The sequence below is a fragment of the Botryllus schlosseri genome, unplaced genomic scaffold, assembly GCF_051294905.1.
Source record: "Botryllus schlosseri isolate E-star unplaced genomic scaffold, Bs_hap1 Bs18a, whole genome shotgun sequence".
NCBI classification, from domain to species: domain Eukaryota; kingdom Metazoa; phylum Chordata; class Ascidiacea; order Stolidobranchia; family Styelidae; genus Botryllus; species Botryllus schlosseri.
This window is the reverse complement of record NW_027648627.1, coordinates 191,909-214,562: the sequence shown is the minus strand read 5'-3', so window position 1 is coordinate 214,562 and position 22,654 is coordinate 191,909. Positions and strand designations below refer to the sequence as shown.

General features: G+C 41.0%; 1 protein-coding gene across 1 annotated transcript; it reads right to left on the bottom strand.

The window, feature by feature from the left end:
• Positions 1–532: 532 nt before the first annotated feature.
• LOC145459821 (helicase POLQ-like) lies at positions 533–18,412 on the bottom strand. The gene is made up of 21 exons (XM_080338349.1): positions 18,206–18,412; positions 15,800–15,892; positions 15,028–15,454; positions 13,953–14,034; positions 13,242–13,356; positions 11,713–11,891; positions 11,049–11,189; positions 10,449–10,584; positions 9,847–10,052; positions 9,639–9,781; positions 8,282–8,410; positions 7,926–8,039; positions 7,190–7,322; positions 7,014–7,130; positions 5,938–6,142; positions 5,053–5,228; positions 4,744–4,905; positions 4,091–4,264; positions 3,146–3,274; positions 2,185–2,304; positions 533–2,126 (listed from the first exon to the last, which is right to left on the bottom strand). The coding sequence occupies exons 1-21, from the start codon at positions 18,387–18,389 to the stop codon at positions 2,040–2,042; spliced, it is 3,252 nt and encodes a 1,083-aa protein (XP_080194475.1). The 5' UTR covers positions 18,390–18,412; the 3' UTR covers positions 533–2,039.
• Positions 18,413–22,654: the final 4,242 nt, after the last annotated feature.

The following is a 22,654-nucleotide window of genomic DNA, read 5'->3' as shown; positions in this document are numbered from 1 at the left end:
AAGAAAACGCATTGCTCTATCAAGTATGCCGGGCCCCAATCGCCCACCAACTTAAAAGGCATGCAAGCTTGCAAAGACTTGATGATTCTCGTGAAATGGGACTTTTACTCATCTGAACGCAATCATCTTCTTGATTGGTGCAAGGATTTCCCCGTCTTTCCGCTACAAACCCTTCAAAAAGCGCTAAAACCAAAGAGAGGGGCCTCTAAGATATCAGGTGGGCCACAGCACATTTTTAGACCGGAAAATGGGCCACGGCCAAGAAAGGGCTGAGAACCCCAGCCTAGGCCAAGGTGGGTGTCAGATTCCATAGACTACTCTTTGTCGCTTCGACATCTTCCTGTCTTTTCATTGTATCGCATTTTTTGTGGTGTATTGAACTGATAAAATTGCAAATAAACCAATGATGATGATGATTTGAGTTTGAGACGTCTGCGAAAGACCCACTGCAATTGTTAACCATAAGTAAAACCCGGTACTGCGATCTCTTACTATAGCACCACTTTCAAGTTCTGATCACAAAATCGACACATTCAAACGAAATTCTGTTATCCATTTCGTGCACCGGAAAATGCCTAGCAGCAAAAGCAGTCACAGTTTCAGTTATTCAGAAGAAAGTCATACGATACACACATTATAAACGTGAAAGAACAGCAGCAATACTGAGGAGCGGGTGACGTAGAGAAAAATATAATGATTGGCCGGCAGACAGAAAGAAAGGCAGAGAATGGCTACGACTAAGTCGAGTATGCGCAAAGCATTATTTCACAGAAACATGCGTGCAAACTTGAGTATTTGGGCGGCCGCTACACTTAAAGCCGATAGAAAACACATACAAAAGCATTGCAATGTCGAGGTTTTCCCTCAGTTTTCTATGCCACATCCACACTATGCAAAGACATGCAAGCATCAACACTGTCATGTATGCCATACCATGACAGAATTAGCATAGACCAACAGGGACGTGAAACCGTGCACCCAACGTATATATGAATTGGCAACGCCTAGGTAAGGAACTGAGACAACTAATTATTTCAGAAATTGGCGGCTAAAAGTAATGTCAGCCAAACACGCGGCAAGCGTTTCTAGAACCCGACAGTCAGCCACAATAACATGCAACAAGAACTAAAGAACTATACAACAAAGCATACAGAGCAAACAGGATGGAACACTCAGGCCTTACAATGAGAGCTTGGTGAAAAAGTCGCTTTTTCACAATGAGAGAAAGTTTCACTTCAATATTTTTTCACGTTAAAAAAGCGAGAAAGGTCGTTACGCCACAGTAAGGAGATTATCGTGTCACAGTGGAACAGTCATCTCATTGTCGACTGACTTCCAGTCACAGGCTTACGGCACAGCCGTGTTGGAGCATATTTGCTCACTGTAAAGCTGGTGGACATTCGCAATGAGCCACTCGGAACGAAGAAAATACACATTGCGAGCAGTGCATTTACACATATATGCAGACTTGGAAAACTAGATAATTAAAGACTAAATAGGGAGAGACATGGTAATCTAATTCTAATCGACCAGTAATTTGTGAAATGTTCCCTTGATCTAATTTTAATTTAATTTCTGGTTTTTCTGAAAATGCTGCAGGATCTTATCGTGTGAAGTGGGTCAAGCTTCGTCTACAGGCATCTGCCATTTGCATCTAATTTGATAGGAAATGACCTTGATTTTGTTGCATTTCTCCCCAATCAAAGTTTAGTTAAATTAAAATGTTTTTGCGAATTAAGCAATTCCAATTCTAATCCAATTTGGAAAATATGGGGCTACCATTTTAATTCTAACTATTTTGGAAGGGCTGACATTTTTCTAGTAGTCCAATTCTGCATATATATGCAGGGCGAAAAATTTAACAAATATCATGATGTCGTAATTACAGTACGACGTAACGCGCAATGACAATGACACAGTTCTTAAAATGATAGCAGGAGGTAGATCCGCACTTTGGCACAGCAGTTATACACTGGAAGAATGCTTTCAATTTCGAACAGTGCGGTGAAGAAGTAAATCAGCAATCAGCAATTCACGCTTCAATTCCTGTTTTGTGACATCACAGGCACTGTCTGTAGAGCTTCCGCTTCGGCCTGTAGCTCTTCCACTCTCTCTTTAAGTAACACCTGCTAAACGGCGGCGGCTCAATATGAAAGAAAATTACAAATGTCGTTGATGCGTTACCTTGGCGGAAGCCGTGATTTGCAGAGCTTGTCGTCGGGATAGGTGTTCGATACTTTTTACCAGCTTGCCCACATCCGCCTTGGCAACGTGAGCCAGGCTCTTGAAACCGGCGTTGAGAAGCTGCGAAAGGTGGTGGATAAGTTAGAGATCAGTTTCAGGCTGTAAACTTCTACTAAAACACACAAAAAAGTGTAATGGAAGCAAACTGCAAGTAGCGGTCAAGTGGCGACAGTGAATTTTTCGGTTTATTAGTTTGAAACCGATTTGATCTTATGTCACAACATAAATGATGTCACAAGTATGTTAAACTGTAATTAATATCTGATTCGCAGGTCACCTACGAATGGTGCCTGTCAAGACACACGTAATTTTGCTGACTCCGATTCAATGGCATGACGGAGTGGGGTAAACAGTTGTTACTAAATTTATTAAATCAGTGGTTCCCAGCCTTTTTCGACTCATGAGTCAGACTGCGGTTGATGGTAAAACATTCAACAATGTAGTATCGATCGAATTAGTTGAGCAAAAGCGGTCACTCATGGCTTGTTTGAAAGAAGATATCTTTGTCGCCGTGAAAATCATGTATACGTTGTGAACTCCATAGGCAAGTACCGGTAATAAAAACTTGTCTACTTTTGCTTTTTGCAACAAGGTTATCTCGTCTTCTTGATTATATATACACTCGGGTGCCTTGCTCTCGCCTAGTTTCGTGGTGTAGTTAGTTAGGCGTTAAAACTCTGAATCCAACGATACATTATTTATTGGTTTCGCATCCCATTGCGGTCGTGTTTTACAGTTTTGAAAAGTGAAGCAAAATTTTTCGGAAAAAGCAGCCGGTGATGACCGGAACTAGAAGAACAAAACAAAAAATACTTCATTACTGACCACCTCCGGAGATTAGTGATTCGCGCATCTGCAGCACATACCCTTCACCGGATCAAAAATGAAGAGAAAACTAAACCTGTTTCGCCCGCGCCAATTTGACGCCTGGTATTTCCATCAGCGGCAGAAGTTCCATTGAAGTGCAATATTGAAGTGTCTGTATCAGTCGTTCCAGCAGCGAATGATAAGGCCAGAACTCATCCAATTCCTTGAAATACACGGATCGTAAATGCAAGTGTACAGTACACCCATAGCGAGTGTGTATCCTTCAAATACACGATTTTATGGTCAATGGCATCGCCATCACATTTTAAAATTGCAATTAGAAGGGCTGAATATGAAACTTTTCACATTCACAATCAATTACTCCAAAAGTTTTCGACTGTGATCACAATCGCAAGGGCTGAGAAATGTCAGTTTTACAAATGAATATTCAATTACAATTTGATATCTTTACTTCCAAAATTTTCTGGTGCAGTTACTATCAAATGGGTAGACTAATGTCGCTTGTCATAATCGATAATAATTGTCAATTATAAGCACAACATCAGTGGATTAATAATGTCATTTTTACAACATTAACAATTGATCCAGCTCTGATGTCCATCATTGTGACCAGACCTGTGAATTAAAGTTTCAGTATATTGTGCCTTAGTGGAGTCGAGTCCTAAATATACTGCAACATCCATTGCAGTCGGAGATACATAATTGCCTTGAGTCATAGCTCGTTATAATTCACATCAACAACATCAAAATCAAGTCAAATTCTATCAAATGCCACTAAAATGGGCTAATGATAAGTATGACCTGCATATTGATTGAGATAAAATAGGATTTATCAGCCCCATAGAAGCACTAGAAATATTTATCAGTGATATTGGTGTTGTCCTGCAAAATTTGAATGCATTGCTTAGCCTTTGAATATCAATGACATAATATTTTAGGAGTATGGGGTGAGGTGAACCGACCTCACTGCCGATTGCGATTTACCGCATATAATTACGACAAAAATATGAAATTTAACCTTTGTGAAGTGCAGCACGCATGACGCAAATGCGGCCGAACTCGACAGCAGACTTTGCAGGTATCCCCTCGGCTGCTCGAAGCGCGATGCAACATGCCACACTGATTTCCCACGGAACAACTGATACAGCATCAAAGTCACGTAAAACCTCTTGGCCACTTCGTCCTTGTATTTCTGAAAGTAAAATGATGATATTTCAGTCGTGCGGCCCAATCCGAATTTTCGGATACAAGCTGATTAAAAATCCGCATCCGAAATCCGTAACAACGACGTCACGATATCTGGATAAGTGATCAAATTTTTCGCGATCAAACAATACACATTTACTTTTACACAAAGTATTTAGATAAAGAATGGGGGCCTTGAAATATAATCTGTGTATTGATGGCGCAATTGTGTCAGATAAATATGGTACCCATGCAGACACACTAGAATTGACCTCCGACGTAAATTACATAGGCCTACATATATATATAGAGAGAGAGTAGAAATGAAATTTGAAGAGAAACATCCCTGGACCATTGAGCGTCAGCATGCTGAAAAGATGCCATCATGCAGCATTTTGTTAGGGCCCTAACCACACTATTGCTATTTTGTGGAGACAATCAAAAGAAATTGGAAAACAGATCCCATCAAACGCCGATTTCACGTACCTTGCTCTTGGAACGATTTCCGGCCGCACGCATCGCGAGATAACATTCGGGTACACCAATAACCGTTGCAGCGTTCTGGTCTTCCTGACTCAGTCTACAAAACTCTTCGAAATAAATCATCCAGTCCGGGCTGATATTCGACAATCCGTCCAACGGCGTGACCTATCGATATTGAAATTTTAGTGGTGAAAATCGGAAATGGTCGAAGTAGTACTTGCAGACTGCAAGTAGAAAGTAGCAACGAGCAAACACAAAATACTAACTGACTCTACTGACCATCTGTGGACCGATCAATCAGACCCCTCTCACCAGATATAATAAATGAAGGTAACTGGTCAGAACCAAATTTTTGAGCCCGGCCACCAAGTCTTCGTAAACGACATTGCTGATGGAAAAATCGATGGAGCCACGGTTGGTAGCAGCCCCGAGCTTCGTGACTTCCAATCTGCAATCAGCAACGTCCTTGAATTCCTCAGTATCGATGTCTGAATAAGAAACCATGAGAGTCAATATGAATAAAATTAAAGGACTGTTTTTGAAAAAGCTTGCGATCTCCTTCTCTGTCAGTGTTTCATTACTCGGACATGTAAATTTTTTTCGGGCAGCAGCGTGGACCCATTAAACGTGAAATTTGATGACCCAATGACTAAGATCATCTCTCCTGCCCAGTCCTAATCAAACCTTCATTTTGCCATATTGTATAGTTGTCACCGTCCTTTTGTAATGTCGATTTTATGTCTGATGTTTCCGATAAAATACAAATTAATGTGTTGCCTAGTGGAATGAAATCCAGTTCAGTATGGTTCTTAACATTTAATGACTTGGGAAACCCTACGTCAGACGTGGCAATTATTTTTCTGAGGATAAGGAGCAGGGAATACGTTGGCGGGGAATACGTTGGCGTTAGCCCGCCAAGTCCAAAGTTCGCATTATATTCTGTGGTGTATTAATTTTTATTATGCTGTTAGTTGTAGTTTCAGTTTTAGTTGCGGATTTTGAAAAGTGAGTAGTTCTAGTTCTAGTTGTTGTTGCGAGTTATAAAAATTGACTAGTTCTAAGTTGCGTTTTTTGAAAATCCAGTAGTTTGTACAAGTCTGCCCAGTTGACGGAATTGCAAGCATCTTTTGATACCTCCCTTTTCCCCTTAACTTAAGACAACTTTTTTGCCCGTTGGCATATGCAACAGAACCTCACCTTCTTTGATACTTCTCAGTCTGATCAGCTTCAGATCCAACAGCTCCTGCAGGGCGTTCTTCGTGACCCTTTCCACGATGACGGTCTCCGTGAGAGCAGCGTCTCCGGTAGCTATGTATTCGAAGCGGTCCGGCATCGATTTCAACTGCACTGCGATAAGCGTTTGCTTGAAAAAATCCTTGACGTCTGACATCTTTGTCATTATCTGAAACAACATAGTAGATAATGAAAGGTCTGACAAGTGCTTTAGTAAAAGTAAGTCGGTCACATGCTTTTAGCATGCTTTTGAAATCGAAATATGTACCGGTATCTTCGTGCCTAACCCAAAACGACTAATGCCTTGTCTTTACTCCCAATATCCAATGACCAGGAACTTGAAACGCCGAGTTCAATACTGCTATAATATTAACGAGACACACAACTTTACAGCATCTAGATCAGGGGCTCGCAACCTTTTTTACACTCTTTAGTTCATCCTTCTAAAAAAATTAGGAATAATACCTGGTTTATACAGAAACTGGTAGTTAGAATGATAAAATGATATATATACAACACACAATGCTTCGGTGGGCCTGTACAAATGAAGTACTATTTCACCAATTGGCACAGGCGGGTTCTTCCGAAAAATTTTGCTTCACTTTTCAAAACTTTCAAACACGACCTCAATAGGATGCGAAACCAACAAGTATTATATCGTTGGACTCACTACGCCACGAAGCAAGACAAGAGCAGGTCAACTGCGCATGTATGTAATCGAGAAAACCTTGTTGTAAAAATGTACATGTTTTGGTTACTTTCTTATAGAGTCCACTACGTATACCTAGTGCGAATAAGTACGTGCTATTCACTGCGACAGATATAACATCTTTCGAACAAGACATGATTTACTGCTTTTGCTCAAGTTGTGCGATCGATACTGTAAAAACACTGTAGAGCGTTTCACTGTAGACCGCAGTTTGACTCATGCGTCAGTGCAAATCTCATTTTGTTCTCGAGCATGCGGTTGTCCGAGCAAGTGGATTGGACTGTACTTCATTATTACTGAGCACATCTACATTTACATCACCTTACATCACCTTCAAATGAATCAAGTTGAGAATCAGAGTCTTGAATCCCCGGCCGCCGTCATACATCAAACTGCTGACGCACGTCTCGACAGGTCCAGTAACCAGTTCCATCACTTTTTCGCGGTCCTGCCACAGTCGAATAGAGTCACGAAAACAACGCCGACGACATGAAATAGTCGTGTTACCTGCGCTTTGGTCATAATCAACACGCTCTCGCCTTTTGTGTCGATACCGGCCCGGCCCGCGCGTCCGATCATCTGCTTATATTGCGACCGAGACAAAAAACCTTGGCCGATATAGGGGGAACGGATAATGACCCTACACAAAATAGGGAGAGTTGTTCGTCAGACAGCTAGCTTCAATATATCAGTAGTAGAAATCGCGAGGTCCAAAAGATGCCAAACGAACTTCAGAGTGAACTACAAAATAAATTGTCAGAAAGTACTCAAGTGAGAACTTAACGAAATTATCAGGGCGTCACATACTCTCAGTATGCAATCGGACATGAGCTACCTTCAAAACTGCAAGAATCATCATCTCGACCATCGCAAAACTACTGACAACGCCACAAAAAGGCACAATTTTTCAAAAAATATGCAGTTACCACAATACAGGACTATTCATCTCGGTTGCGATGGTAATTTCACTCGTAAAAGTGATGCAAACCTACCCAAAAATTGTAAATGTTTTTAACGCCTTCAACTTTAATTCGAGGGCTCGTCATTTTTAAAGCACAGCGCCCGTTCAAACTTTAGTAACATCTGCCGTGGATTCATAAAATTTAAAATATCGATAAATAATAAGTTTTTGCGTCACTGGTGCTAGAAGGAGCAACTAGTGCAGCGATTTTTGTCGTCAAGCCAAAACAATTAATGGAGAGGAGAAAAGTAGTAGTCGTTTCATGCGGCGTACAGCCCTTACCTTCTCGCAGGCAAATTCACGCCAGCCGCTAGCGTTGAAGTGCATGTGATGACACACAATACTCCGTTGTTGTACGCACTCTCAATGAGGGATCGTTCATCAGATGTCAACCCGCTGAAATATACCGGGAGTGACTTACAAATTTTGGTACGAAATTGACATTGAAAAGATAATTAAAATTGAATCTAAATTTTCTACAGAGTGGAAAAGGCATATTATATAAAGTATTTCATTACTGACCACCTTGATAGTAGCATATGTTTAAACAATACAATATCAACATTGACCTTTGCTTCTCCAAGCACAAATCGTAATTGCAACTTGATCATACTCTATAGGAGTACGGGTATTATTACCTGTGGTGATAAGCAACACCGTATGGAATAGTCTTCATCAGCACATGACACAAACCTTCCCCACCGGAATCCTGATACAGAGTCTCCAAAATTGCACGCTTTTCTTTGACATGCAGCTCTTTGAACGAGCTTTGAGGCAAAATATAAGAGCATTACACAACGTAATGCACTTGAGAGTTTATTGACGCAACCATAACACAATTTCCTGAGTGCGGGACAAACAAATACACGAATGAATAATTTCGTCTGTGCAATTAACTTGTCAATGTAGTCTATGAATAATAACAGACAATTTTGATAATTGCAAAATCAATCCACATGACTGATGTAGAATGGCTAATAGGGGTGCAATGTGGTCCGATTAAGTAACAACGATAGTGGGTCTATCCTGCAAGGCAGGTTGGACGGATGCATACCGTAATTTTCCATGTATAATGCGCAAAATTTTACCGATTTTTTGCTCTAAAATAGGGGGGTGCGTATTATACATGGGTACAGTAAGCCTTGAAAAAAATCCCTCGATCAAGAATTCGAAATTACACCTTTCTTCATGTTTGTTTAAATCGTGCATCACCTCTAGCCATTGGGCTCCGTAATTCGTATTATAGAGTGTAACGCGCTGCCGAATAGAGAAGCTTGTTGCTAATTAACGAAAAGCGAGTTTCTAATTAACGAGAAGTATCGCGTTGCCGACCTCACAGGCTTGGGCTACTATTTACACTCGTTTAGAGACAATGCCGTCAATTGTATTTTGATTAGCGATCATTATGTCGTGATTGTTCAACAGTGACATCGGAAAACAGAACAACATCATGTACTAAAACGCAACTATTCATGTACTGTGAATGCAGGGTGCGTACTATACATGGGTACAGGCATTTCCAAGAATATACACGTCATTTTAAGGGTGCATATAATACATGGGGCAACAATGCTGTCTGGCAAAACGAGAGAGTAGCTCAGGACGCAACAATGCTGTCTGGCGAAACGAGAGAGTGGCTCAGAGAAAAAGAGCCAGACAGCATTGTTGCGTCCCAATGCCAATCTCAATAACAATGAAAAATTCGAGGCTGATTGTGGGAGTTCCAGTGCCACGAGCGGAATAAAATTTATAGTTTCGTAATCAGTGCAGAGTCAGCTTTCGATTGATACCCGTTTTACCAAATTTAATGCTCGGCAAGCCGGTCAAAAATGACCGTCAAATTGCCTGTAGCCAAATGGAAATTGTGACGTGAATCAATTTCACTGAGGCGTGAGATTTGCCTGTGTCGACACCATATAGGACACTATGATCACAATTAAAGGTTCATAATATTGCATGCCTCTATAAATACGTTGACCAAAGACCAATCCTAACCTTGGTAGTAATTTGCAAATCAAAACCGCGACGTTTTCGCAATTTTTCTTTGTCGGGCAAAACACCAGGCTCGAGTGTTTGGGAACGATCTCCAACAACAGCGTTACGATATGGTCGGTGTCTTTCGCAGCAATTTCTTTATCCTAGAAAAATACATTGTTACCGACTAGGCTTAAAGTTCCTTTGCTATTTACCAAGCATAACGCACCGGACATTTTATGATTCTTGCGAGCGCAAGTCCGTCTTCCGGATTCGAGTCTTTGTTGTCCACTCTATACAAGCATTCTTCGACCTTCACGAATTCGTCAAGCGTCACCGGACGGAAGTTATTCTTGTACACCTCTGCATTTAGGAACTTGGAGAGATCTTCGATATTACTCAAAGTGGCCGTCATCCCAATAATCTGTGTGGACCCTAAATGCAGCGATTTGGAACGATTTTACATTAAAGAAACTGACAATACGCCGTTTCAAGTGTTGACAATCACATCAGGTGTTTCACTGTCAACTATAATCTATGATATCCTAACTGAGAAAAATCCAATAGCTTGCATTTGATGGTGTTATATGAGCATAAAATTATCATGCAGGGTTATCGGAAAGAGCCCGATAACAATTGAAAAATACAATAAGATGATCACGGAAATTCTGTCTACCAGTCATCAGTATACATCGCAAAGTTGTTGTATGCATCAGCATGCATGTCGATCGCACAACATAGCCTACAGGAGTGCTCGTCACATGTACAAGTACATAAATCGCAGTCCTACGAATCTTATCACAAAACATACGAGCCACGATCACTTCTTACTGGAAACGTGCATGATCTTGGCAAGCGTCATCTCGATAGCTGCACCCCTTCGGCCGCCTTCTCCGAGCATGTGAAGTTCGTCAATAACTACGAGACCGAGCGTGTCCAGTCTGCCGGCTTCTATCAAAGAGTTGACCTGGAACGGTAGCAATCCGTCTCACTCTGATGGAGAGTTTTCTCCATTTAAAATAACAGGGATTTATGTATGGAACAAACAGATGCCCATAAGCCTAAAAAAGCTCTAATTACCATTTGTTCAACGCAGTTTGTAGCCTCTCAATTGTTTTACATGTATTTGCACTATATTTCTTTATTTATTACCTTATTGTATACATAAAGATATCTATATATTATATATTCTTTGTCCTCCTATTTCATTTCATTCATTCCTTTAGTTGTAGTGATAATGACGTATAAATTGGTCAGATATTGAAAATAAACATCGGAATTTCACATCGTCGAAACATTTTTCGAGAAAATGTATGTGAGGTCTCAAAATCTTGCCATATACAAACTGAATAGCGAAGGAGAAAAAACATTCTAGCTGGGCTACCCAATATCCTCGCAAACTTAAAATGTTTAGCAACATCCCAATCTTACCAACGTATTTGCTTTTTCAATGGTGCATATGAACAACGATTTTCGCTTGCGTCGTTTTGTCGGTGGGAACTTTCCTTTGCTACCCGCATATTCTTCCACCAGAAAATCCAATTCATCCGCAAACTGAGCGATTCCCCTCACCTTGACGTATATACTGCAGTTACATTTTTGACATATAAACCGGCTTACGATGAAAGGAGGACAAGATCAGTCCACAGTAAAAAAATCCACTAATATTGAACTGAAAAGTTTACTTTGTTTTGACTTTGGGTTCAGAACCGCACTTTAAGATCTGGGATTTATGAAAGAAATGATTCTAATAACAGTACAAAGATGTACAATTTTGGAAAATATATTCAGATAGCACGATACAGGTGACATTTTATGCGGTTCTTTACATAATTCCATTTATCAAAGTTATGCAAACTTGTCCTAAAACTTCTTTCAACTTTTAAAAATCTAAATTGGAAGGAGTCTGAAAGCAAAAGCAATTCAGTAAGTGGTGCATTTAGGTGAAACGTACTTAATTACTCCAAAATGCAGAAATAGGCTACTTCTTACTGACCACCTCGGCTTGTTAACGACCACCAAATGATACAAAGTGTGAGACTTTCATTCCTGTTTGTCATGAGAAGTAGGACCTTTCATCAAAAGGCAAACATACTTTTTCCTGAACGATGGCCACGAAAGGCAGAACCAGCATCGCATCTCTCTTCATGCACAGCAGCTCTTTCATGATCAGCATCTCCGCCACCAGGGTCTTGCCACCGCTCGTCGGCAGGGTGTAGATGAAATTCTTCCCTTGCACAATGCTCGTCAAAGAAAGGCACTCTTCTTGCCACGCTGCGTAAATGAAAGTGTCAGTTATTTGTCGTCGCAAAATTATAGTTTCGAGGTTGTTTTCAACTGTGGAAGCCTTGAAACCTCGATTGGTAGTATCGCAGCATACTGAACATGTAGGCCTAGCACAAAGTGCAATGAAATAGGCAAAAAAAGTGAATGGGATGTAGAACTTAGTTAAGGTTGCATCAATAGTACATATTTGAACTTTCCGCATCTTCATACTGTAATGACATCATAAGTGATACTCGGCTGCTTGATCTCTATTCAAAGCTGAATATTCGATTCGGAATCAAATCACACCGGCACTCGACTATGCACACTTGCGCAGTCACAGTCGTTAACCATTTAAGAGTGAATTGCAAAGTTCAAATAACTACCTCTGATGCAACCACTTAGAAAATATGCAAACGCTATAGCCGATATCAAAATGTGAGATTATTCTCAGACAACTTCTAATTGGTGACGCTGATTTCATAAATACACCCAATGTAAATTTAATCCATTTACAACAAAACTCTGTATAGGCAAGAAACTAGTACTATCACCCAAACAGGCATACTATCAGTTCGGGGAAGCACATTTCACACAGAACTGAGCTACTGTGGTCGATGTGAGTCAATACAACAGTACTGAAGGACAATTGTACAAGTGATGGTGTCATTGAACAGGCCAACGGGCATCGAACAGAGTTGGTCTGTACCTAGCGCTACCATATTTTCAGACCCGGGAAGGAGGACACTTTTCACAGGCTGCAAAATTGCCTATAGCGGACGAGTAAACCGGTGATTTTAAAATTTATATAGCTAATTTCCTTTGGTTCACTAAAAAAACAAGGTACTTTTTATAATTCGTCTCTCGAAATACCCGTTTTTCGTCAGTTTGGACAACTTTTCGCATCATTTGTGGTGGTCTGGGGCACTTTAGGCTTAAAAGGTAGACAAATTCCCAAGAAGGACATTTGGGCAAAGGGAGGTCGTATGGAAACCCTCTATATTTCGATACTTCCACGCGGAGACCTATATCAGCCAGGCTCTATTATTGATAATTTATAATTCCTATCCAAAAAGTTTGGCTCACATCAACGCTATAATGATAATTGGATTTATCAGAACTTACAACTTCTGGCCCAGTCTCAAGTCAGCTCCTTATTGAATGGGGATTTCTGAAAGTGACCTCAGTCACAAGCAGGACAGATTGCCAGTTCAGTGGCGAATGAGTAAGCCTACCCTAGTTAATGACTTTTCGGTAATAACATATTCATAGTTGAACACAAGGATTGAATGTAGCATCAAGATTTACAGTCTTTAACTCATTGTGTACTCAATAGAGTCACCTCCGACTGTGAATTACCGTAAAACTTTTTGATGCCCCTCGTGCTAACCATAAGTTCTTTCACTTTCATTGGCAGACCGTAAAAAGACCCGGCACTTTTTCCTTCCTTTCGGAAAATGTCTTGGCTGAAATCCTGTGACATTCAGAAAGCATTATAAATTAAACATAAAATTGAATGAATTTGAAAATATACCACTGCAAATCACCAAGTTTGAACGTGAATCTGAACTGATTCAAAGAAAACTTATTTTGGTAAGATTGTATAAAGGGATAGTACAGTACACACGAGTATTATTCAGGAAAAGAGTAGGCAATTTCTTACTACTTATCTCTATACTACAGTACTGCTACAAGCTTCATGAAAAATACAGAGAAATTATATCAGGAAACCTAACGAATAAGCCAGTGATTATCATGTTTATCTTCTGATTGGAAAATCTGAAATCACACCTATATAGGATCGTATTAAATAATGTAATGTGAATATTATGAGATACAACAGGCAAGAATTTTCAAGAAAGCAATGGAATTAATACATGCCTTGGAAGAAGATTCTGAGATCTACTTGCAAAAAACATCCAAGGGCGAAGATCAAAAAGTTATCTTATCTGTAGAATACTAATCGTTTTAATCAGAAAATTAGCATTCTCCTGACGTGTCAAGTGTATGGCAGACTAAATGGTAACTATTCATAGACAAGCGTTCAGCAATGTATCTTTGAGATCTCACCATGAGTAATTCCGGAAAGATTTTCACAGCGTCTGGCAGTGGGAAATTGGTCGCTGTCACTTGCATCGCATTGGCTTTATACCTGATCGTATCAATGGTGTTAAGGTGATTCGACAAAATTTGTAGGGTGGCAATGAAAATATATCAGTGTATTTTGACAAAAATAGGAGTTCTTCACTTCTGACCACGCTAAATCTGGTTTATTCCCCACGATAGACCAGACACCAGAGGTAGACAGTTTTTGTATTGAAGCAGTAGTGCCACAAATTTCTACTTAATTACATTGTAGAAGTAGCAATTTTCAAAACTACATCAAGTGGAAGTAGAATATGAAGGCCTGAAAGTACCAAGTTGATAGTTTCAAAAGTAGATTTTGTCGAGGAGGGAAATTGGGCACTTTCAACAGTTAGAGATGGCTATTTTTGAAATTACGAGGTCGCAAGCACCGCAAAATGACATAGCACATTACAAGCAGCAGGAATTTTCGTATATATTTTCAGTTACTGTAACACAGGGACTTTTTTGCCGAGTTACTATGAAAATTTTACTTAAATAGCTGTTCGTGGTACAGAACTTGAATATAGCTTTCAATACAATATCCATTGCATAATAATATTTATTAACTCGAAGACTTTTCGGGTGCCTCTTTTCAAGAGTTAACGGCACACTAAAGGGATTTGAACAGATTTAAAAGCAAAACCAAAAAGGCAAAGTATGACGCAACAATAAATATTATTATAATAAATATTATTATGCAATGGATATTGTATTGAAAGAAAATTTTACTGATAAAAGTGTCACACACCCATGCCAAAAGTACTTTTTACTTGATAAAATCTTAGATGCAAAAAGTAAATAGTATTACAAAAAAAACCTGTCAAGGAGACTCAAGTGGAAGTTGTTTAAAACGTAACAACCTCAGTATAAATAAGTAAGTAGGCCTACTGTAACCTGGCAAAACCCATTTAAGTACTCTTAAAAGTGAAAGTTACTAGTCACTTGTGCAATGGAGAATGGACCTTCATATTTCATAAGCAATGTCACTGTAAAAGCTACCTGCACTGACATCACTCACCGTTCTGCAAGTTTCTCAGCCATACTCTTTCTACGGCTACTAGCCGGCGTGGTGTTGGTTAATTTATCTGTCGGTTTTGGGCTATCACTTTCAAGAGCTTGACATTCGTTGGACCGGATCGCAGCCGTACAATTTCTTTCAAAGTATGACATATCAATGTCGCTAAACACGGAATCGTCTGGTTCGTGTACTGCTTTACAAGCTGGATCGGGAAGCATTTGACCTTGTCTTGTGGCAGAGTTATCAGCGTTTATAGCGTTTCTGTCTGCGTCGCGGGCAAATTTAGCGATGAGCGTATCGTCGCCGCATTCCGAATTGATAGAGTTCTTCAAAGACGAGTCTTTGTAACTTTGTGACTTGAAACTTGTTTTCAACACCGGAGACGGGGGCGGACTGCTTTTACGCGGAACGCAAGCCGCTATGTTGGCTTGAGTGAAAAAATGTAGTGTTAAGTTTTATCCGAATGCAACTGACACTATCTTGACGTCAATGACCAAATACTTCATTTAATGTTACGTCATCTTGTTTATGATTACACCATGTAACAATACCATTAGTCTTACTCAAAATAACTACATTGGTTCAATACTTAGATACCTACAAACAGGCCTACTCATCTGCTGCGATACTACTGCGATACTACAGGTTTTGACAATGATCGTGACACGAAAATAGGTCCACATATCTGATAACTAGTATCTGATTACTAGTGACGAAATACGATAAACGGACAAGATAGCCACATATTGTCAAGTTGCAGACTGTAACCAACCGAATAAGTCTTCATCGCTACTGTAGTCACACTCCATATTCTGGTCGTTTGCATTATCACTTTCATTTGCACACCTTGCGACTTCGATAACATCTGCAAAAGAGACAACAGACAATGCAAACATCTACCCTTTAATACCGAACTTCAAATAAAAGTAATGTTGCATATTACAGCCCACACCGCTTTAAATCAACAGAACAATAAACAGGGTTCTAATGACTCGAGTCACAATTTTTTGGTGACTTGACCAGACTCGAGTTTATTTTTCAAATGTGTAAAATGATTCGACTCGAGTCTATTTGTGTATTGACTCGACTTGTACTCAAGTCATTGTGGATGAATCGAACCAAGTCATATGACTAGGACGGCAAAGACAGACATTTCATTGTAATTTTGAAGAATAGTAGAGTCACCACATTATTGGTATTTCGCCTATCCGTCCTGAAACGTGGAAAATAGGACCAGAAACTATTAGGACTGAGATAAATTACAATATTATAAATGGGAACCATTCTATATTACTTGAGCACAGTTGAAAAAGTGGGTTGAACCAGATTGAACTAAGGAAAGGACATAGTTTATTTTTGTTCTTGATGTTTTTGCGGCATAGCCTACACACGGAATCATGATAGACATACGCACAATCTGTGCATATGCATACCATGAGTGCATGATGTGCATATGCCGCTGGACAAGGTAGGTGCAGATATCGCCTTGTATGGCTTTCTAAGTCTTGCACCACCCCTCTATGCTATCCAAGTAATGCATGAGCGCCCAAGCAGGGAAGTCATGAATACCAGTGTTACTAATCAAGTCTTTGGTCTGACCCGGCCGGGGATCGAACCCACGGCCTACCAATCACGAAGCCGGACGCTTCACCATAACGCTATCTTGTCGGTGATCTCAAAACTGAACAGTGAACAAAATGACTTGGACTCGAGTCATAACACTATGACTTGGATTCGACCTTCTACTCACTGACTTGGACTCGGTGATGAATTGAAAATGACTCGACTTGACTGGAGTCAAAACTATAAAAGTGAGATTAACTTGTGACTTGGTTACTGACTTACAACCCTGACAATAAACAGGTAGGGGAGAGAAGGCAAAGATGAGACACGGAGTAAGATGAGACATGGATTTTTTATATAGAACACAGAATAATTCAACCATGTTGTTCCCACAGTGCCTTTTTAAAGTTATACCATGTGACTGAGATAGACAGATCTGAGGTTGACCAGAAATATGCCAAAAATGGTATTTTTATAGTTGGAGTAAGTTATGCTGATTCACGTTTGTGAGGACATACCGAGCATAATACCCCATATAATAAAATGACCTTAATGGAGTCCGTGAATTACAATATTAGCAGTGTATGGATGGACTTACTTTTGAAAAGCCATAGAGATTAGAGAAGAAGGTTTCTATTCAAGGTTATTCAATAATTGAGGTGAGGGGTAAGATGAGACGAATGCTTGGGGGTAAGTTGGGACATGGGTATAGGAAGGATTTTACATTGAATGCCTTGATATGCTTGAAATTTAAACTGTCTACTACAAAAATAATACATACAATTTTAGTTATCTGTTGATGACGTTCAAAGTCACAAATGATGTGCAAATTCGTTTTGAAAGTTGATTATTTCATGGTTATTAAATTTCATTCATAATGAATTACTAGTTGATAGATGTATTTGGGATAAACTGGTGCTTTAACGAGCAAGAATTGCTGCGATGTATCATGTTACCATGGGTACCCATGGGTAAGTTGAGACGGGGTTTGAGCGACGATTTTTGAAGGCTGAGAAATTCGGGAGTATAGGCTATGTTGTCCAATACAACTCAAAACATTGGTATGAATAGTACAGATCACAGGCTTTCTATTGGTACCAAAATGGATGCTCAGTGAGCATTACTCTTTGAGTGACATTGAAATATCAAAAAAGTGTCTCATCTTGGATCTTGGCCCAGAGTGGAATCGGTGGTAACGGCACGTGCAACGTCACGCGAGCATTTATAATCTGATCACGCCGATTAGTGAATTATCATGACGTCACAAAGCGATACCAGAGTCCAGATGCAGAATAAGGCGCTTGCGCTTTACAATGAACGCAAGCAAGCGTAGCATTTGTGTAACAGCGAATATTCGGCGTAACCCTAGTCTGGTGTATGCCAGGTCTATTTTAGCCATTTTAGCACATTGTGTCGTTTATCAAGTAATTCAGTATCGAATCAGAACGAAAAATATTTCCGTCACGCGGATGAAATTTTCCAATCCCGCGAGAAATCCGTCTGTCACGCACAACATGTTGTCGAAAACAACCACCGATTCCAGTCTGGATCTTGGCCTGGTTGGCCTCCTCTTAAGGTGAAAGACTGACAGTGACACAACACAGAAAACAGTTACCTTTTGAATTTGGGAGCACATTTTTTTCAATCTGACTCTGCGATGGATTGAGAGTCGCCATAGATGATCGTCTTCTCCTGGTTCGAGATGAAATGGAGTAAGTTGATACGATTGAACTCTTTTTATCTTGACACTCAAGAAGTTCTTCGCTGGCGAATGACGATTTTCTGCGATTCTTTGGCATCTTGAATCACTGCGATAGTCAAACGTTGAGCTCAGTGAACACCATCAGTGAACACCACCAGTGAACACCAGTGAACGGTTGCCAGTAAACTCGCCCCAAAGTAAATCCGGCCCGTCGAATTCGGCCCTCGGTCACTTTGGCCGTCGGTGAATTTGGCCCTCGGTGAATTCGGCCCTCGGTAAATTCGGCCAGGGCCAGAGTAACAACAACAGTTACTATACCATTATCTAACCTGAACCCTAACCCTAACCTAACCCTAATCCTAACCTAACCCTAATGCTAATCTAACCTAACCTAACCCTAACCCTAATTCTAACCTAACCCTAATCCTAACCTAACCCTAATCCTAACCTAACCCTAATCCTAACCTAATCCTAACCTAATCCTAACCTAACCTAACCCTAATCCTAACCCTAACCTAACCCTAACCCTAATCCCAACCCTAAACCTAACCCCTAACCTCCAAATCACTTGATAATATTATAATTATGTAATATAATACACATTATTAGTTCGTAATACAATTTCACACGGCCCTGTGGATATAAAGCTGTATCAGCTGTACCAGCTGTATCAGCTGTATCAGCTGTATCACCCTGTGGATATAAAGCTGTATCACCCTGTGGATATAAAGCTGTATCAGCTGTATCACAGCTGTATCTCAATCTTATAGGCCGATTTTATCATGAATTATTGAAAAATTTTGCGCTTCACGCTGGCTTACTAAACATTACAACAATAATTTCGTGGCAATAAAGTGAACAACGTGATGGGGACATTTTATCACCGTATAAGAGACCAAGATTCCAGGTTTTTGGGGAGCCTGACGAAGTGCTGTTTCGTTCTGCCAACGGGTATACACACCCGGAGATGTTTAATTAATTATTATTCGAGGGCTCCTACCTTTTCAAGCACACCTCACTCCTCACTCAGCTCTACCAGCAGCCGGTAGCCTAAATTAGATTACGTGAGCAGAGAAACGTTATAAAAATTGATAGCAATCTATATGCAATTCCCGATCATATATTGACCGACTCAATCATGAAATATAGAAATTTCGCGCATGTACGCGAGTAGAGCTGACTCACTAAATGTGTGACAGCCTACTAGACTATTTCGCGCATCGCAGACATAGTATAGACCTGATACTAATTGCAGAGTGATACCTGGGTGAATCTCGGTACGGTTTGTCTATAACAGTGGTTCACAACCTTTTTTTTGACGCGCCCCCCTTTTTGATAGTGAAAAATTTCGCGCCCCCCGTATCGTCATTCGCGCCCCCCTTATCGTCATATCACAAAATCCAACTGGGATGCTAGCAACCCCAACAGATTGTTTGGTGGTATGGTCGGTTATGAATGTTGATGAGAGAATAAAAAATATGAAATTGGGTCTATATAGAGAGAAACACGCCTGCATTGGAGGCAAATTGCGCTCCATTTTTCAGGTGACCGCTTCTTCGAGCCCCCCTTCAGATGTTTTAAACCCCCCAAAGGAGGCGCGCCCCCCAGGTTGAGAACTCCTGGTCTATAATATGGGAGCAGCAATGATTCTCAAAGTTAAAAGTAATTAAAAAAATCAAGAATTGTTTGAACACAAGACACAGATTCCATACAGGTATAGAGCAGTGTTGGGATCAAGTCACTACCTTCGAGTCACGAGTCATTTCGAGTCATTGCACATTTTGACTCGAGTCAAGTCAAGTCAATCGATTTTCGAAGGTGACTCGAGTCAAGTCAAGTCACTCGATTTTTGAAGGTGACTCGAGTCAAGTCGAGTCAAGTCAAGTCAAGTCACGAGTCAAGTCACAATTCAAGTCAAGTTGCCTTTTCGAAGTATGAGGTATAATTACGTCATTGTATTTTGCTAGCTTTCTGAAATACAGATTGAGTGGTTATTGATTCTGAACCGATGAACGGATATAGCGTTAAATATACACGAAAAATGCGCTGTATCGCTCACATATACGTAGAAGGTTAACTACGGAACAATTACAAAGCCTTAGTTTATAGTTACCAGCCAAAATAGAAAAACGAATTGATAACATGCAATACATTACCCATTTACATATTGATATGATACAATTCGAGCCTGCGCCAATGGTTGAGGAGCATCTAAACCAGTGGTTCCCAACGTGGGCGATATCGCCCCCCAGGGGGCGATTTGGCGGTCTAGGGGGGCGAAAATGACGAAGGGGGCGACAGGGGGGCGAAAATGGACAAAGGGGGCGACGGGGGGCGAAAATAGCAAAGGGGGCGATAGGGGGGCGATGACGCGTCAAAACGGCTGACCTTTTTTTTTTTTTTTTTTTTTTTAGTCAACCCACGCAAAAAAGTGTGAAAAAGTGTGTCAAATCAGACATCGAGCCGAAAATTCGACCTTTTTTTTTAGTCAACCCGCCGGTGATTGCAATTTGTATGCCCAATTTTCGGTACACAAAATTTGGGGGGCGATGATCGGTGTTGACCTTGAAAAGGGGGCGATGCGTCGAAAAAGGTTGGGAACCACTGATCTAAACTATATTCGAATTCAATTTCAATAAAACAAGAGGTTTGGCTAAGGTATGAACAGAGAACAGAAATGAAATGGTTGCCGGAGAACCCGGCCTTTGGAGAACCCGTCCCTACCAACCCGGCCCTTGGAGAACCCGGCCCTCGGTGAATTCCTCGGGAAATTTAGAAATTAAGTGTATTCACAAATATTAATATGAATTAATAAAGTAATAATGTTATTATCAACTGATTTGTCGGTCTTGTAAGGAGGTCAGGGCATGCGTAGGTCACGCAGTCACGGCGTGATCAGATCACGTGATCACGGATTGCGCAAGCGCCAAGCGCTGGAGAGAACGCGACGTTCACATATCGATCACGCGTGGTCGGCTCATTGTTGAATTGACTTGGCGAGAAGCAGACGTGTGATTTTCGAAAATATGGATATTAGGGTTGCCGGGGGTGGGATATTAGGGTTGCCGGAGGTGGGGTATTAGGGTTGCCGGGGGTGGGATATTAGGGTTGTCGGGGTGGGATATTAGGGTTGCCGGGGGTGGGATATTAGGGTTGCCAAGGGTGGGATATTAGGGTTGCCGGGGGTGGAATATTAGGGTTGGTGGAGGTGGGATATTAGGGATGCCGGGGGTGGGATATTAGGGTTGCCGGGGGTGGGATATTAGGGTTGGTGGAGGTGGGATATTAGGGTTGCCGGGGATGGGATATTAGGGTTGCCGGGGGTGGGATATTAGGGTTGCCGGAGATGGGATATTAGGGTTGGGGGAGGGGGATATTAGGGTTAGGATATTAGGGTTGCCGGGGGTGGGATATTAGGGTTGGTGGAGGTGGGATATTAGGGTTGCCGGAGGTGGGATATTAGGGTTGCCGGAGGTGGGATATTAGGATTGCCGGTGAATACAAAATTTCCCAAGGGCCGGGTACACATTTCTTGCATTTTTAATTCAAAATTGTTCGAGGGCCGCATTCACCGAGGTCCAGAGTAGTCGAAAAACACCGTGAATACCACAACAAGTAGACCACGCGTGCTTGATATACAAAAATTCCCGAGGGCCGGGTTCTCCAAGGGCCGGGTTCTTCAAAGGCCGGGTTCTCCAAGGGCCGGGTTCTCCAAGGGCCGGGTTGGTTGGGACGGGTTCTCCAAAGGTCGGGTTCTCTGGTAATCAATGAAATTATTGCCCATAATCTACCTTAGGCTACTGCTAGTTTACGACAACGTCAGCTGTAAACTTCGATCACTTCGCTTGTTGTCAATTTATTTGTGAGAGAGCAATGGAGGCTCAGTAAAACGCACGATCAGTGAATGATTGGTCGCTCTCACGGGTTACATCAGCGTTTCGGAGCAATCCGATCATACGCAAGATACAGTGATTTTTATCGACACTGATTACTTGATGACTTGAAATTGACTCGTGGATATTTTGCCCGAGTCACTCCGCATTTCTGATACGCCGAGTCAAGTCAAGTCAAGTCATTTTAGCAAAGTGACTCGAGTCAAGTCAAGTCACACGAAAAAGGTGACTCGAGTCAGACTCGAGTCAAGTCATTACTCGAGTCATCCCAACACTGGTATAGAGTGATACAGCTGATAGAGCCGTGTTACAGCTGATAGCTGATACAGCTTCATATCCTCAGGGTGATACAGCTTTATATCCACAGGATGATACAGCTGATACAGCTTTATATCCACAGGGTGATACAGCTGATACAGCTTTATATCCACAGGGTGATACAGCTGATACAGCTTTATATCCACAGAGT